The 14126-nt window shown below is 39.8% G+C and overlaps 1 protein-coding gene across 2 annotated transcripts in view; it reads left to right on the top strand.

The window, feature by feature from the left end:
- Positions 1-678: 678 nt before the first annotated feature.
- Positions 679-14126, top strand: part of LOC124605313 (probable serine hydrolase) — a 37425-nt gene continuing 23977 nt past the window's right edge. The window contains exon 1 of one of the 2 annotated variants that reach the window (XM_047136898.1): positions 679-973. In XM_047136898.1, coding sequence (XP_046992854.1) covers positions 907-973 — 67 coding nt within the window. In that variant the 5' untranslated portion in view covers positions 679-906. The remainder of the gene's footprint in view (positions 974-14126) is intronic. The other variant, XM_047136899.1, reaches the window with a different exon arrangement.

The following is a 14126-nucleotide window of genomic DNA, read 5'->3' on the forward strand; positions in this document are numbered from 1 at the left end:
GTAGTGCACATATTATTGCATGACATATTGCCATAACTATGTCTCAGACACTATAAGATGGAACTGTAAAATTAAATTTCAGATCTTCGAAAGAATTGCCAGTAGCAAGGTATGGTAGCGTAATATTTAAGTGCTCTCGCAGTGAAACTGCTTCTCTTATTGCGTCATTTTGTTTTTCTGGTGATGGGGATATGGGCGTCCGCCGGCGTTTTGCGCGCGATGAGGGCCGGGCGGCAAGTGGCCAGTTTATGACGAGAACCATTTCTAGTAATGTATCAAATGCTGGACTGTCGCCACGCAAAACTTATGATAAACTTTTTCTTTTCCTTTCCGCCTCAATTCTGTGAACAAGTATTTATAAGTGATCTTTGACGGTCCTTGAACCAATTTTTCATTCAATTTTTTTTCTGCTTGCAACAGCGTAGAGATAATACTATAGCAGCTGCATCGTTGTCGTCCAATTTTCCGAAGCGCAATATTATTGAGCAGTCCAGGAGAGAATGTCAATAATACTGTACTGTATTATAGTTAAAATTATCGTATATTCGCCGCGAGAGTAGTAAGATCTTTGAATGAAGAGGCGGCACTCGTTGTTGATTGCATCGAGCGGGAGAGTTATTATATGCCCTAAATTAATTTTTTTTTTTTTTCGTAAGATGTCATTGATGTCCCACTCTGTGTATTGAAGAATTTTAATTTATTCAAGGGTCTGGTAAAATGTTTATGATATCTTAATGTCATATATGGAATTGAAGGTCAGTTTTCTGTTGACCGGTATGGTGTAATAAAGATTACTATGCATGGAGCTGCCGTGATAAGTTTTGACAGCACATTGCAAAGGTTCTGCGGAGCTGACGAAGTAGAAGTTGGAAGTTTGAGTTTCGTGTTGTTGCTAAATTACTTACAATGAATTCCGAAGTCACAGAAATTAAAATCCCTATGCCCTGGGGGTATATAAGTGGTAAGTTTCACAGTAAGTTGAGTTGTTGTTCAGTTAAATTCCCGTTTAAGAGGACAGGATGTATTTCGTTGTCGGATTAAATGTAATTTTGGCTATGAAAGGAAACGTATTTGGATCGACTCTTTAATACACGAGAATGGGGTACAGTGACAGTTCACAGTATAGCCGTTTCGTGCACATGCGTGTAATTGCGAGTCATCGTGTGATAGTGGGAACGACATTTACTAGATGATAGCAGTGTGAGCGCATGAAAAACTAATGAGTGCCGTGCTGCTTGGGGAATTGTTTGAACAAAAATTAGTATTTCCCTTGTTCTGTTGAAGCAAGTTGTCCATTCGTGCAACAAACACTTTGCCAGGCGTTATAGCTAAGATTTGTGTAGATGTTTCAATGAAATGTGTTAGTTTTCGGCAGGCAAGACTGTAAATTTGGATCCTTAAAGCCGTCGCGTTCCTTCTTTGAAGTTAATCACAAATGTGTAAATGAATAAACAAGCAGAAGGAAGTCTGCCAAACACAGTATAATTTGATCACAGAACTACATGAAACTTGATGGTTTCATATTAGTACTGTAAATTAATACTCAATAAAACATTTTTTCGTTATATAGCAAGCTCATTGGCTAAGACCTCACAAATTGTTGATATTTTCTGACAGTTATGTTTCAGAACTACTGATCAGGCGTTAGTTACGATAAAATTGACTGCATTTCGCCATGCCCAGATGTTTTCCCTTTTATCTTCGTTCATATCGTCATGAAGTAGCATTACAATAATAATTTCATTAACAGGGCAATTAGTGTAGGTGCAAATCGGAAAGAGATGCCCCTTGACCACTGAGTGGAATGACAGATGACTGGACTTACTTGGTGGATAATTTGCTGTTGCTCACAATTATGGGTGTTGACAATGTGGTGAACATGAAATTTGTAGAGCACTTAATCACAGTGCATTCCTGTATTATAGGCTAGGGGTCATTCCACATCAAATCAACAAATGAAACCATCATTTTCCACCTTACCCTCTTGGATTTAAATGGAATTAAGTATGCCTATAGTACTCATAAATAGCACCAAAAATTAATTTTTTCACATTTTTCTGATAAAAAGTTACTGAGTAATGGACTTTCAAAAATTGAAAGAATGACAAATTTTTGACTCGCATGGAAAGGGAGCTAGTGATGATGTTGGTGGAACAGTTAAACTACTTGCAGCTCGAACAAGTCTGCAAAGGCCATACAGTGATCAAATAATGGCACCAAAACAACTTTATATGTTTGCCAAGGATAACGTAGAAGGAATGAACTCAAAGTATGCTACTAAAGAAGATCACAAAAATGAAGAAATGAAACTTATGGAGAGATTTGAGAAATGCTGCAAAATTGTAGGGACACAAAAGCTTCACACTTTTATTCATTTTAGCAAGGACAAAATAATAACAAAAGTGTATTCAAACTCTGATTATAGCAAAATTGAACTGGTGACAAGTTTCTGACAGTGATACAATACTGTTCAAAGACATAAAAGGATATGTTGCTTGTGATTATAATGGATACTGGTGGTTAACCTGTGTACTTGAAAAAAAATCAGGAGAAGGATGAAATCACAGTTAGTTTCTTACATCCACATGGACCATCACCATCTTTTATATTTCCGAGTCATCCAGACGTTCTTTCCATAAGCGGTAGGGAAGTAGTGGCAATCGTGAACCCTGAAACTGCTACAGGGCGAACATATAAGTTATCCACTGCAGAAATGTTGATGTGCAACAGACTGATTAGTTCGAAGTATGAAGGACGGCACTAATAGGACGCCTATTTGTATATAATAGTAATTACTAACTGAATTTAGGTCTGATCTCAGGTATTCATTTTTCTGTGTTTCTTTATTTATTTATTTTTTAAGTTTTCATTTTGTATTTATTAATTACAGAACCATGAAACATATGTTGTTTTGTCAATTATAAGTTATTTTTAATTTCCACATTTTACAACAACATGCAGCTGGTGAGAAGTAGGCCTAATATCTAAAATAATTTAGTTTTTAGGAATTTTTAAAGCACCACCCTTAACGTAAAATTGCTCTTGATAGTGATCCCATGCTCATCCCAAGTTGAAACTTTCAGAATATGTAAATGTAAAGTGTATCTTTCACATATATTTTTTTGAGAGTTTTAAAAATACAGTTTTTCAGAATTCGATAAATTCAACAATGTTGTTTTTATAAACAATGTGTATCTATATATTGAACTAATGATGTTTGGTATCATATAAAAGCTCTTTGAAAGAGCTTTCCAATGAAGTAAATTTTATTGTTCTAGCTTAATTAGAACACAAGTTGTAAAGAAAACAACATTGTTCCGCGAGTCAAAAATTTGTCACCTTTTCAATTTTTGAAGGTCCATTACTTGATAACTTTTCGTCAGAAAAATGTGAAAAAATTAATTTGTGTCATGATTTATGAGTAGTATATGCATACTTAATTGTTGATTTGACATGGAATTGCGCCTAGGTGAAACTAAGATTTACAGTTATTTTCCATAATCTTTGGTGGCTTGCTGGAGTTTGGTTTGGTGTTTAAAATTAGCGATGCTTTATGAAAATGGGCGGAGAGTATACTGTTGCAAATTTTTCCATTCCTTTACTCCGTTACAAATAAGAGTATTTACATCCAGTGTTGTATGATTCCAGCATTGTTTTGTATTGATGTTCTCTGTTCCTTGTATATCAACTGAAGACGACAAGACCATGTCGTATGTCTCCCATGCATTCTCACTCACATACTTGGTAAATTCTCCAAAGTCTGGCTTGAACCCTTCTCTCTGCAAGGTTTTTCCCATTTCAATTTCTTAAATATTTCCGCGACACTAATTTCCCATCTGTAGTCTCCCATTATATACCTGTCCAACCTCCATTGCACTTGTACAGTCTCCTTTGACAGTATTTTTGCTGGGAATCCTGTACACTTGCAGTGTAATCAAACTATGGTCTTTTAAGGGGCATGTGAACTACTTCTTTATTGGTCATCTGTACCTGCAAACATTGGATGTCTGCTTTATCCTGTAACATAATGGTGTGGCATTGTAAGTGAGACTTGGTTAGATGGTGACAGTTTGTTTGGGAGTTGGCAAAGTCAATTAATGGTAATACAAAATCGTGTTTGTGCTGACATACTGATCTGTAGAGTAGCCCGAGGTCTAGATTTAGTTGGAAAGTGATAGTTTGGTTGTGTGTTGATGAAGCAGTATTGAACATGAAGGTAGATTAACCATCATTATACTCTTGCATCAGGAATTAGTTGAGCTCAGACTGCTGTCCTGCCATCCATATTTTCATTGTTTGAAGTCAAACTGCACCTATTTACAGAGCGGTCTAAAGACTTGTAGTAATTTGTATAGATAATCAGCCTGTGTACACTCATGATAGTGTACAGAATTCTCCCAATCAAGCTGAAGACAACATAAGATTAAAATGTGTACTTGAGAACATTAGGACCTTGTGCTAGATCTATTCATGGGTATTTGAAGAGGAAGGGTAGTTCGGTATAGTGTTGCTATGTCTCACTGCCTTGGTCAGTGGCATCACTGCTGGCAGTAGTGTGCAATTACAAATTTTTAATGCACTTTATGCATTCTGTAGTTACATGAACCATGGACCTTGCCGTTGGTGGGGAGGCTTGCGTGCCTCAGCGATACAGATGGCCGTATCGTAGGTGCAACCACAACGGAGGGGTATCTTTTGAGAGGCCAGACAAACATGTGGTTCCTCAAGAGGGGCAGCAGCCTTTTCAGTAGTTGCAGGGGCAACAGTCTGGATGATTGACTGATCTGGCCTTGTAACATTAACCAAAACGGCCTTGCTGTGCTGGTACTGCGAGTGGCTGAAACCAAGGGGAAACTACAGCCGTAATTTTTCCCGAGGAAATGCAGCTTTACTGTATGATTAAATGATGATGGCGTCCTCTTGGGTAAAATATTCCGGAGGTAAAATAGTCCCCCATTCGGATCTCCGGGCGGGGACTACTCAAGAGGATGTCGTTATCAGGAGAAAGAAAACTGGCGTTCTACGGATCGGAGCGTAGAATGTCAGATCCCTTAATCGGGCAGGTAGGTAAGAAAATTTAAAAAGGGAAATGGATAGGTTAAAGTTAGATGTAGTGGGAATTAGTGAAGTTCGGTGGCAGGAGGAACAAGACTTTTGGTCAGGTGATTACAGGGTTATAAATACAAAATCAAATAGGAGTAATGCAGGAGTAGGTTTAATAATGAATAAAAAAATAGGAGTGCGGGTTAGCTACTACAAACAGCATAGTGAACGCATTATTGTGGCCAAGATGGACACAAAGCCCATGCCTACTACAGTAGTACAAGTTTATATGCCAACTAGCTCTGCAGATGATGAAGAAATAGATGAAATGTATGACGAGATAAAAGAAATTATTCAGGTAGTGAAGGGAGACGAAAATTTAATACTCATGGGTGACTGGAATTCGTCAGTAGGAAAAGGGAGAGAAGGAAACATAGTAGGTGAATATGGATTGGGGGGAAGAAATGAAAGAGGAAGCCACCTTGTAGAATTTTGCACAGAGCATGACGTAATCATAGCTAACACTTGGTTCAAGAATCATAAAAGAAGGTTGTATACCTGGAAGAATCCTGGAGATACCAAAAGGTATTCAGATAGATTATATAATGGTAAGACAGAGATTTAGGAACCAGGTTTTAAATTGTAAGACATTTCCAAGGGCAGATGTGGATTCTGACCACAATCTGTTGGTTATGAACTGCAGATTGAAACTGAAGAAACTGCAAAAAGGTGGGAATCTAAGGAGATGGGACCTGGATAAACTGAAAGAACCAGAGGTTGTAGAGAGTTTCAGGGAGAGCGTAAGGGAACAATTGACAGGAATGGGGGAAAGAAATACAGTAGAAGCAGAATGGGTAGCTATGAGAGATGAAGTAGTGAAGGCAGCAGACGATCAAGTAGGTAAAAAGGCGAGGGCTAATAGAAATCCTTGGGTAACAGAAGAAATATTGAATTTAATTGATGAAAGGAGAAAATATAAAAATGCAGTAAATGAAGCAGGCAAAAAGGAATACAAACGTCTCAAAAATGAGATCGACAGGAAGTGCAAAATGGCTAAGCAGTGATGGGTAGAGGACAAATGTAAGGATGTAGAGGCTTGTCTCACTAGGGGTAAGATAGATACTGCCTACAGGAAAATTAAAGAGACCTTTGGAGAGAAGAGAACCACTTGTATGAATACCAAGAACTCAGATGGCAACCCAGTTCTAAGCAAAGAAGGGAAGGCAGAAAGGTGGAAGGAGTATATAGAGGGTTTATACAAGAGCGATGTGCTTGAGGACAATATTATGGAAATGGAAGAGGATGTAGATAAAGACGAAATGGGAGATAAGATACTGCGTGAAGAGTTTAACAGAGCACTGAAAGACCAGAGTCGGAACAAGGCCCCGGGAGTAGACAACATTCCATTAGAACTACTGATGGCCTTGGGAGAGCCAGTCATGACAAAACTCTACCATCTGGTGAACAAGATGTATGAGACAGGCGAAATACCCTCAGACTTCACAAGAATATAATAATTCCAATCCCAAAGAAAGCAGGTGTTTACAGATGTGAAAATTACCGAACTATCTGTTTAATAAGTCACAGCTGCAAAATACTAACGCGAATTCTTTACAGACGAATGGAAAAACTGGTAGAAGCGGACCTCGGGGAAGATCAGTTTGGATTCCGTAGAAATGTTGGAACACGTGAGGCAATACTAACCTTATGACTTATCTTAGAAGAAAGATTAAGAAAAGGCAAACCTACGTTTCTAGCATTTGTAGACTTAGAGAAAGCTTTTGACAATGTTAACTGGAATACTCTCTCTCAAATTCTGAAGGTGGCAGGGGTAAAATACAGGGAGCAAAAGGCTATTTACAATTTGTACAGAAACCAGATGGCAGTTATAACAGTCGAGGGACATGAAAGGGAAGCAGTGGTTGGGAAAGGAGTGAGACAGGGTTGTAGCCTCTCCCCGATGTTATTCAATCTGTATATTGAGCAAGCAGTAAAGGAAACAAAAGAAAAATTGGGGGTAGGTATTAAAATTCATGGAGAAGAAGTAAAAACTTTGAGGTTCGCCGATGACATAGTAATTCTGTCAGAGACAGCAAAGGACTTGGAAGAGCAGTTGAACGGAATGGACAGTGTCTTGAAAGGAGGATATAAGATGAATATCAATAAAAGCAAAACAAGGATAACGGAATGTAGTCAAATTAAATCGGGTGATGCTGAGGGAATTAGATTAGGAAATGAGACACTTAAAGTAGTAATGGAGTTTTGCTTATTTAGGGAGTAAAATAACTGATGATGGTCGAAGTAGAGAGGATATAAAATGTAGATTGGTAATGGCAAGGAAATCGTTTCTGAAGAAGAGAAATTTGTTAACGTCGAGTATAGATTTAAGTGTCAGGAAGTCTTTTCTGAAAGTATTTGTATGGAGTGTAGCCATGTATGGAAGTGAAACATGGATGATAACTAGTTTAGACAAGAAGAGAATAGAAGCTTTCGAAATGTGGTGCTACAGAAGAATGCTGAAGATAAGGTGGGTAGATCATGTAACTAATGGGGAGGTATTGAATAGGATTGGGGAGAAGAGAAGTTTGTGACACAACTTGACTAGAAGAAGGGATCGGTTGGTAGGACATGTTTTGAGGCATCAAGGAATCACAAATTTAGCATTGGAGGGCAGTGTGGAGGGTAAAAATCGTAGAGGGAGACCAAGAGATAAATACACTAAGCAGATTCAGAAGGATGTAGGTTGCAGTAGGTACTGGGAGATGAAGCAGCTTGCACAGGACAGAGCAGCATGGAGAGCTGCATCAAACCAGTCTCAGGACTGAAGACAACAACAACAACAGTTACAGGGCTATTACAAATGATTGAAGCGATTTCATAAATTCACTGTAGCTCCATTCATTGATATATGGTCATGACACAAAACTCATAAAGTTTTGTTCGGCTGAAGCCGCACTTCAGGTTTCTGCCGCCAGAGCGCTCGAGAGTGCAGTGATACAAAATGGCGACAGGAGCCGAGAAAGTGTATGTCGTGCTTGAAATGCACTCACATCAGTCAGTCATAACAGTGCAACGACACTTCAGGACGAAGTTCAACAAAGATCCACCAACTGCTAACTCCATTCGGCAATGGTATGTGCAGTTTAAAGCTTCTGAATGCCTCTGTAAGGGGAAATCAACGGGTCGGCCTGCAGTGAGCGAAGAAACGGTTGAACGCGTGCGGGCAAGTTTCACGTGTAGTCCGCGGAAGTCGGCGAATAAAGCAAGCAGGTAGCTAAACGTACCACAGCCAACGGATTGGAAAATCTTACGGAAAAGGCTAAAGCAGAAGCCTTACTGTCTACAATTGCTACAATCCCTGACACCCGATGACAAAGTCGAACGCTTTGAATTTTCAGCGCGGTTGCAACAGCTCATGGAAGAGGCTGCGTTCAGTGCGAAACTTGTTTTCAGTGATGAAGCAACATTTTTTCTTAATGGTGAAGTGAACAGACACAATGTGCGAATCTGGGCGGTAGAGAATCCTCACGCATTCGTGCAGTAAATTCACAATTCAGCAAAAGTTAACGTGTTTTGTGCAGTCTCACGATTTAAAGTTTACGGCCCCTTTTTCTTTTGCAAAAAAAACGTTACAGGACACCTGTAACTGGACATGTTGGAAAATTGGCTCATGCCACAACTGGAGACCTACAGCGCCGACTTCATCTTTCAACAGGATGGTGCTCCACCGCACTTCCATCATGGTGTTCGGCATTTCTTAAACAGGAGATTGGAAAACCGATGAATCGGTCGTGGTGGAGATCATGATCAGCAATTCATGTCATGGCCTCCACGCTCTCCCAACTTAACCCCATGCGATTTCTTTCTGTGGGGTTATGTGAAAGATTCAGTGTTTAAACCTCCTCTACCAAGAAATGTGCCAGAACTGCGAGCTCACAACAACGATGATTTCGAACTCATTGATGTCTGGCGAATCACTAAAGGGGCACATATCGAACATTTGTGAATGCCTAAAAAAACTTTTTGAGTTTTTGTATGTGTGTGCAAAGCATTGTGAAAATATCTCAAATAATAAAGTTATTGTAGAGCTGTGAAATCGCTTCAATCATTTGTAATAACCCTGTACATTTATACCCTCAAAGAAAACCCCTCCCCTGTTGTCAAACTATAGTCTGATATTGTCATGGTTTTTAATGTGTGTGAAAATGTTAAGAAAAGAAAACTCTATACCCCTGGAAGTTACATTAGTTTATCAGTTTTTATTTTGGGAATATTTTCATGTTACTAATGTCATTCACTGTTTGCTTCTTGAGTTGTGCCGTGTTGGGTTGGCTGTGTATAATGTATCAGTGACATCATCAGAGAGACAGACTTATTCTGTGATAATTTGATGCTGATGTATTAGACATGTAACCAGTACCTTGCCACTCCTGATTCTTAAAACATTGGCTGCAACAGGACCGTTGGTGGACACACAAGAGGTGCACCTCTGATACTGTGTGTGTATGCTGGTAGCCACATGCTCCAGTATGTTTAGTGTGGTATACAGGATTATCCAAAAAATGTTTACAAGCTGACATTGCAGATCAAGCATACAAAAAGGGTCATTAATCACATAGGAACTGGAGATTGCAAAGGCCATATGGGGTTAGTAAATGGCTTTGCAGTTATTCTGTCGCACGGTACAAATTGACGTTCTCTACAAGATGTGTATCAGATTTTTATCTCTAGATGCATTGAGGCATGCCTGACATCCAAGCTACATTGGATGGTGCACCCTCTCGAAGATAACTGTTGCATCTTGAAGACACCCTGCTGTGCAAAAATCCTGCCCCTTAGGTCCTCTGGCGATTTATACACAAGACCCTTCAGATACACCCCACAGGAAAAAGTCGACTGGAGACTGTGACCAGTCCAGCAGCCAAGGTTGCCTGCAGATGTGCACTCACTTGTCTGCTGAAACGCATGAGGGCACCGTCATGCTGAAATCGAATGTGGTGATGAATAAGCATGCCTGGCAGGAATAAGGGATATGTGCAACCATCAAGTCAGTCTGGGAGAATGTATAGGCCAATTAAACAGTCTTCAACAATGCCAGCCCACAGGTTAAGTAAATTTGCATTGTGAGGCATGCTTAGGTGTAGTATGTGGATTGACATCCACCCACATACACAGATTTCCAACGTTCTTCATCACACTGTCAAGTGGGAATGCAGCCTCATTGCTGAAGAGAACCCTCACCGGAAAACTTAAGTCTGCAGCGGATTCCTGCAGAAACCACCATGCAAATCCCAGGCGTTTGTTGTAGTCCCCCGGTTGCAATGTATGGATCCATTGAAAATGATAAACAGGCGCAGTCCTATGTCATGTACAATGCGCCAGGCGGAGGGTTGGGCGATATTAATGGCACAGGATACACCTCTTGTACTTTTTGACATATGCTGCACCCTTTCAAGAATACTTTCTTCTGCCACAACTGTCTATGTTGTTGATTGGCAACCAGCATCCGGCTTTTGCAAGTGGAATAAGCAGGTTTCGCACACTCAGTGATACAGGCCAGTGAGTAATGTGTGGCAAGGTACCCTTCTATCAGGATATTTTGCACAATACAATCGCACAGCTTCTTTGCCACTGCAGTTGATGTATCTCAGCCATTTCATGGTAAGTGTAGCTAGCCATGTTACTCTCAATGTTTCCTCGTCCTCTTGTGACGTTTGCGGTTCCTGGTTCCTGCGTGATAACTGATCCTCGTTGTACGCCTGATGTGCCATGCCAGCTTGTAAACATTTGTTTTAATCACATTGTATAATGCTGTATTGAGCATTAATTTGTATTTCTTGAGTTGACACCAAAGTCCTGCAAATTGAGTACAATATCTTGTTCAGCACTTTGACATTTTTGTTTTGTTTTTGTTTTTTACACATAGCATCAAAAAATACACTGTACCAAGTAGAGTGGATTGTGTGGCTGCCAACAGGCACACGGTGCCAAGCATGAATTGGTGCTATCCCTGCTGGTGGCCTCACAGTGGTCAAAGTGTTAAAGAATTGAACTCCCAATGTGTGAAACAGCTCCAGATGTGTGATTACTTTATAAATGAGTTAATGTGTTAGATGCATGATGTTAAGCATGTAAAACATTTGTTGTTGTTGTTGTTGTTGTTGTGGCCTTCAGTTGTGAGACTGGTTTGATGCAGCTCTCCATGCTACTCTATCCTGTGCAAGCTGCTTCATCTCCCAGTATGTACTGCAGCCTACATCCTTCTGAATCTGCATAGTGTATTCATCTCTTGGTCTCTCTCTATGATTTTTATTCTCCACACTGCCCTCTAGTACTAAATTGGTGATCCCTTGATGCCTCAGAACATGTCCTACCAACCGATCCCTTCTTCTAGTCAAGTTCTTCTAGTCAAACTCCTCTTCTCCCCAATTCTATACAATACCTCCTCATTAGTTATGTGATCTACCCATCTAATCTTCAGCAATCTTCTGTAGCACCACATTTCAAAAGCTTCTATTCTCTTCTTGTCTAAACTATTTATCGTCCATGTTTCACTTCCATACATGGCAACACTCCTTACAAATACTTTCAGAAACGACTTCCTGACACTTAAATCAATATTCGATGTTAACAAATTTCTCTTCTTCAAAAATGCTTTCCTTGCCATTGCCAGTCTACATTTTATATCCTCTCTGCTTCGACCATCATCAGTTATTTTGCTCCCCAAATAGCAAAACTCCTCTACTACTTTAAGTGTCTCATTTCCTAATCTAATTCCCTCAGCATCACCCAACTTAATTCAACTACATTCCATTATCCTTGTTTTGCTTTTGTTGATGTTCATCTTATACCTTCCTATCAAGACACTGTCCATTCCGTTCAACTGCTCTTCCAAGTCCTTTACTGTCTGACAGAAGTACTATGTCATCGGTGAACCTCAAAGTTTTTACTTCTTCTCCATGGATTTTAATACCTACTCCGAACTTTTCTTTTGTTTCCTTTACTGCTTGCTCAATATACAGATTGAATAGCATCGGGGAGAGGCTACAACCTATCTCACGCCCTCCCAAACAACTGCTACCCTTTCATGCCCCTCGACTCTTATAATTGCCATCTACTTTCTGTACAAATTGTAAACAGTCTTTCGCTCCCTGTATTTTACCCTTGCCACCTTCAGAATTTGAAAGAGAGTATTCCAGTCAACATTGTCAAAAGCTTTCTCTAAGTCTACAATTGCTAGAAATGTAGGTTTGCCTTTTCTTAATCTTTCTTCTAAGATAAGTCGCAAGGTCAGTATTGCCTCACGTGTACCAACCTTTCTACGGAATCCAAACTGATCTTCCCCAAGGTCGGCTTCTACCAGTTTTTCCATTCGTCTGTAAAGAATTCGTGTTAGTATTTTGCAGCTGTGACTTATTAAACTGATAGTTCGGTAATTTTCACATCTGTCAACACCTGCTTTCTTTGGGATTGGATTTATAATATTCTTCTTGAAGTCTGAGGGAATTTTGGCTGTCTCATACATCTTGCTCACCAGATGGTAGAGTTTTGTCAGGACTGGCTCTCCCAAGGCCATCAGTAGTTCTAATGGAATGTTGTCTACTCCCGGGGCCTTGTTTCAACTTAGATCTTTCAGTGCTCTATCAAACTCTTCACGCAGTATCGTATCTCCCATTTCATCTTCATCTACCTCCTCTTCCATTTCCATAATATTGTCCTCAAGAACATCGCCCCTGTATAGACCCTCTACATAGTCCTTCCACCTTTCTGCTTTCCCTTCTTTGCTTAGAACTGGGTTTCCATCTGAGCTCTTGATATTCATTCAAATGGTTCTCTTTTCTCCAAAGGTCTCTTTAATTTTTCTGTAGGCAGTATCTATCTTACCCCTCATGAGATAAGCCTCTACATCCTTACATTTGTCCTCTAGCCATCCCTGCTTTTGCACTTCCTGTCGATCTCATTTTTGAGACGTTTGTATTCGTTTTTGCCTGCTTCATTTACTGCATTTTTGTATTTTCTCCTTTCATAAATTAAATTCAGTATCTCTTCTGTTACCCAAGGATTTCTACTAGCCCTCGTCTTTTTACCTACTTGATCCTCTGCTGCCTTCACTATTTCATTCCTCAAAGCTACCCATTCTTCTTCCACTGTGTATCTTTCCCCCATTCCTGTCAATTGTTCCCTTATGCTCTCCCTGAAACTCTGTACAACCTCTGGTTTAGTCAGTTTATCCAGGTCCCATCTCCTTAAATTCCCACCTTTTTGCAGTTTCTTCAGTTTTAATCTACAGTTCATAACCAATAGATTGTGGTTAGAGTCCACATCTGCCCCTGGAAATGTCTTACAATTTTAAACCTGGTTCCTAAATCTCTGTCTTACCATTATATAATCTGTCTGATACCTTCTAGTATCTCCAGGGTCTTCCATGTATACAACCTTCTTTCATGATTCATGAACCAAGTTATGCTGTGTGCAAAATTCTACCAGATGGCTTCCTCTTTCATTCCTTAATCCCATTCCATATTCACCTACTATGTTGCCATCTCTTCCTTTTCCTACTATCGAGTTCCGGTCACCCATGACAATTAAGTTTTCGTCTCCCATCACTATCTGAATAATTTCTTTTATCTCATTATACATTTCATCAATTTCTTCATCATCTGCAGAGCTAGTTGGCATATAAACTTGTACTACTGTGGTAGGCGTGGCCTTCGTGTCTATCTTGGCCACAATAATGCGTTCACTATGCTGCTTGTAGTAGCTTACCCGCACTCCTATTTTGTATTCATTATTAAACCTACTCCTGCATCACCCCTATTTGATTTTGTATTTATAACTCTGTATTCAGCTGACCAAAAGTCTTGTTCCTCCTGCCACCGAACTTCACTAATTCCCACTACATTTAACTTTAACCTATCCATTTCCCTTTTTAAATTTTCTAACCTACCTGCCCGATTAAGGGACCTGACATTCCATGCTCTGATACGTAGAACGCCAGTTTTCTTTCTCCTGATAACAACGTCCTCTTGAGTAGTCTCCGCCCGGAGATCCGAATGGGGGACTATTTTACCTCTGGAATATTT

Source organism: Schistocerca americana, chromosome 3 (assembly GCF_021461395.2).
Source record: "Schistocerca americana isolate TAMUIC-IGC-003095 chromosome 3, iqSchAmer2.1, whole genome shotgun sequence".
NCBI lineage: Eukaryota > Metazoa > Arthropoda > Insecta > Orthoptera > Acrididae > Schistocerca > Schistocerca americana.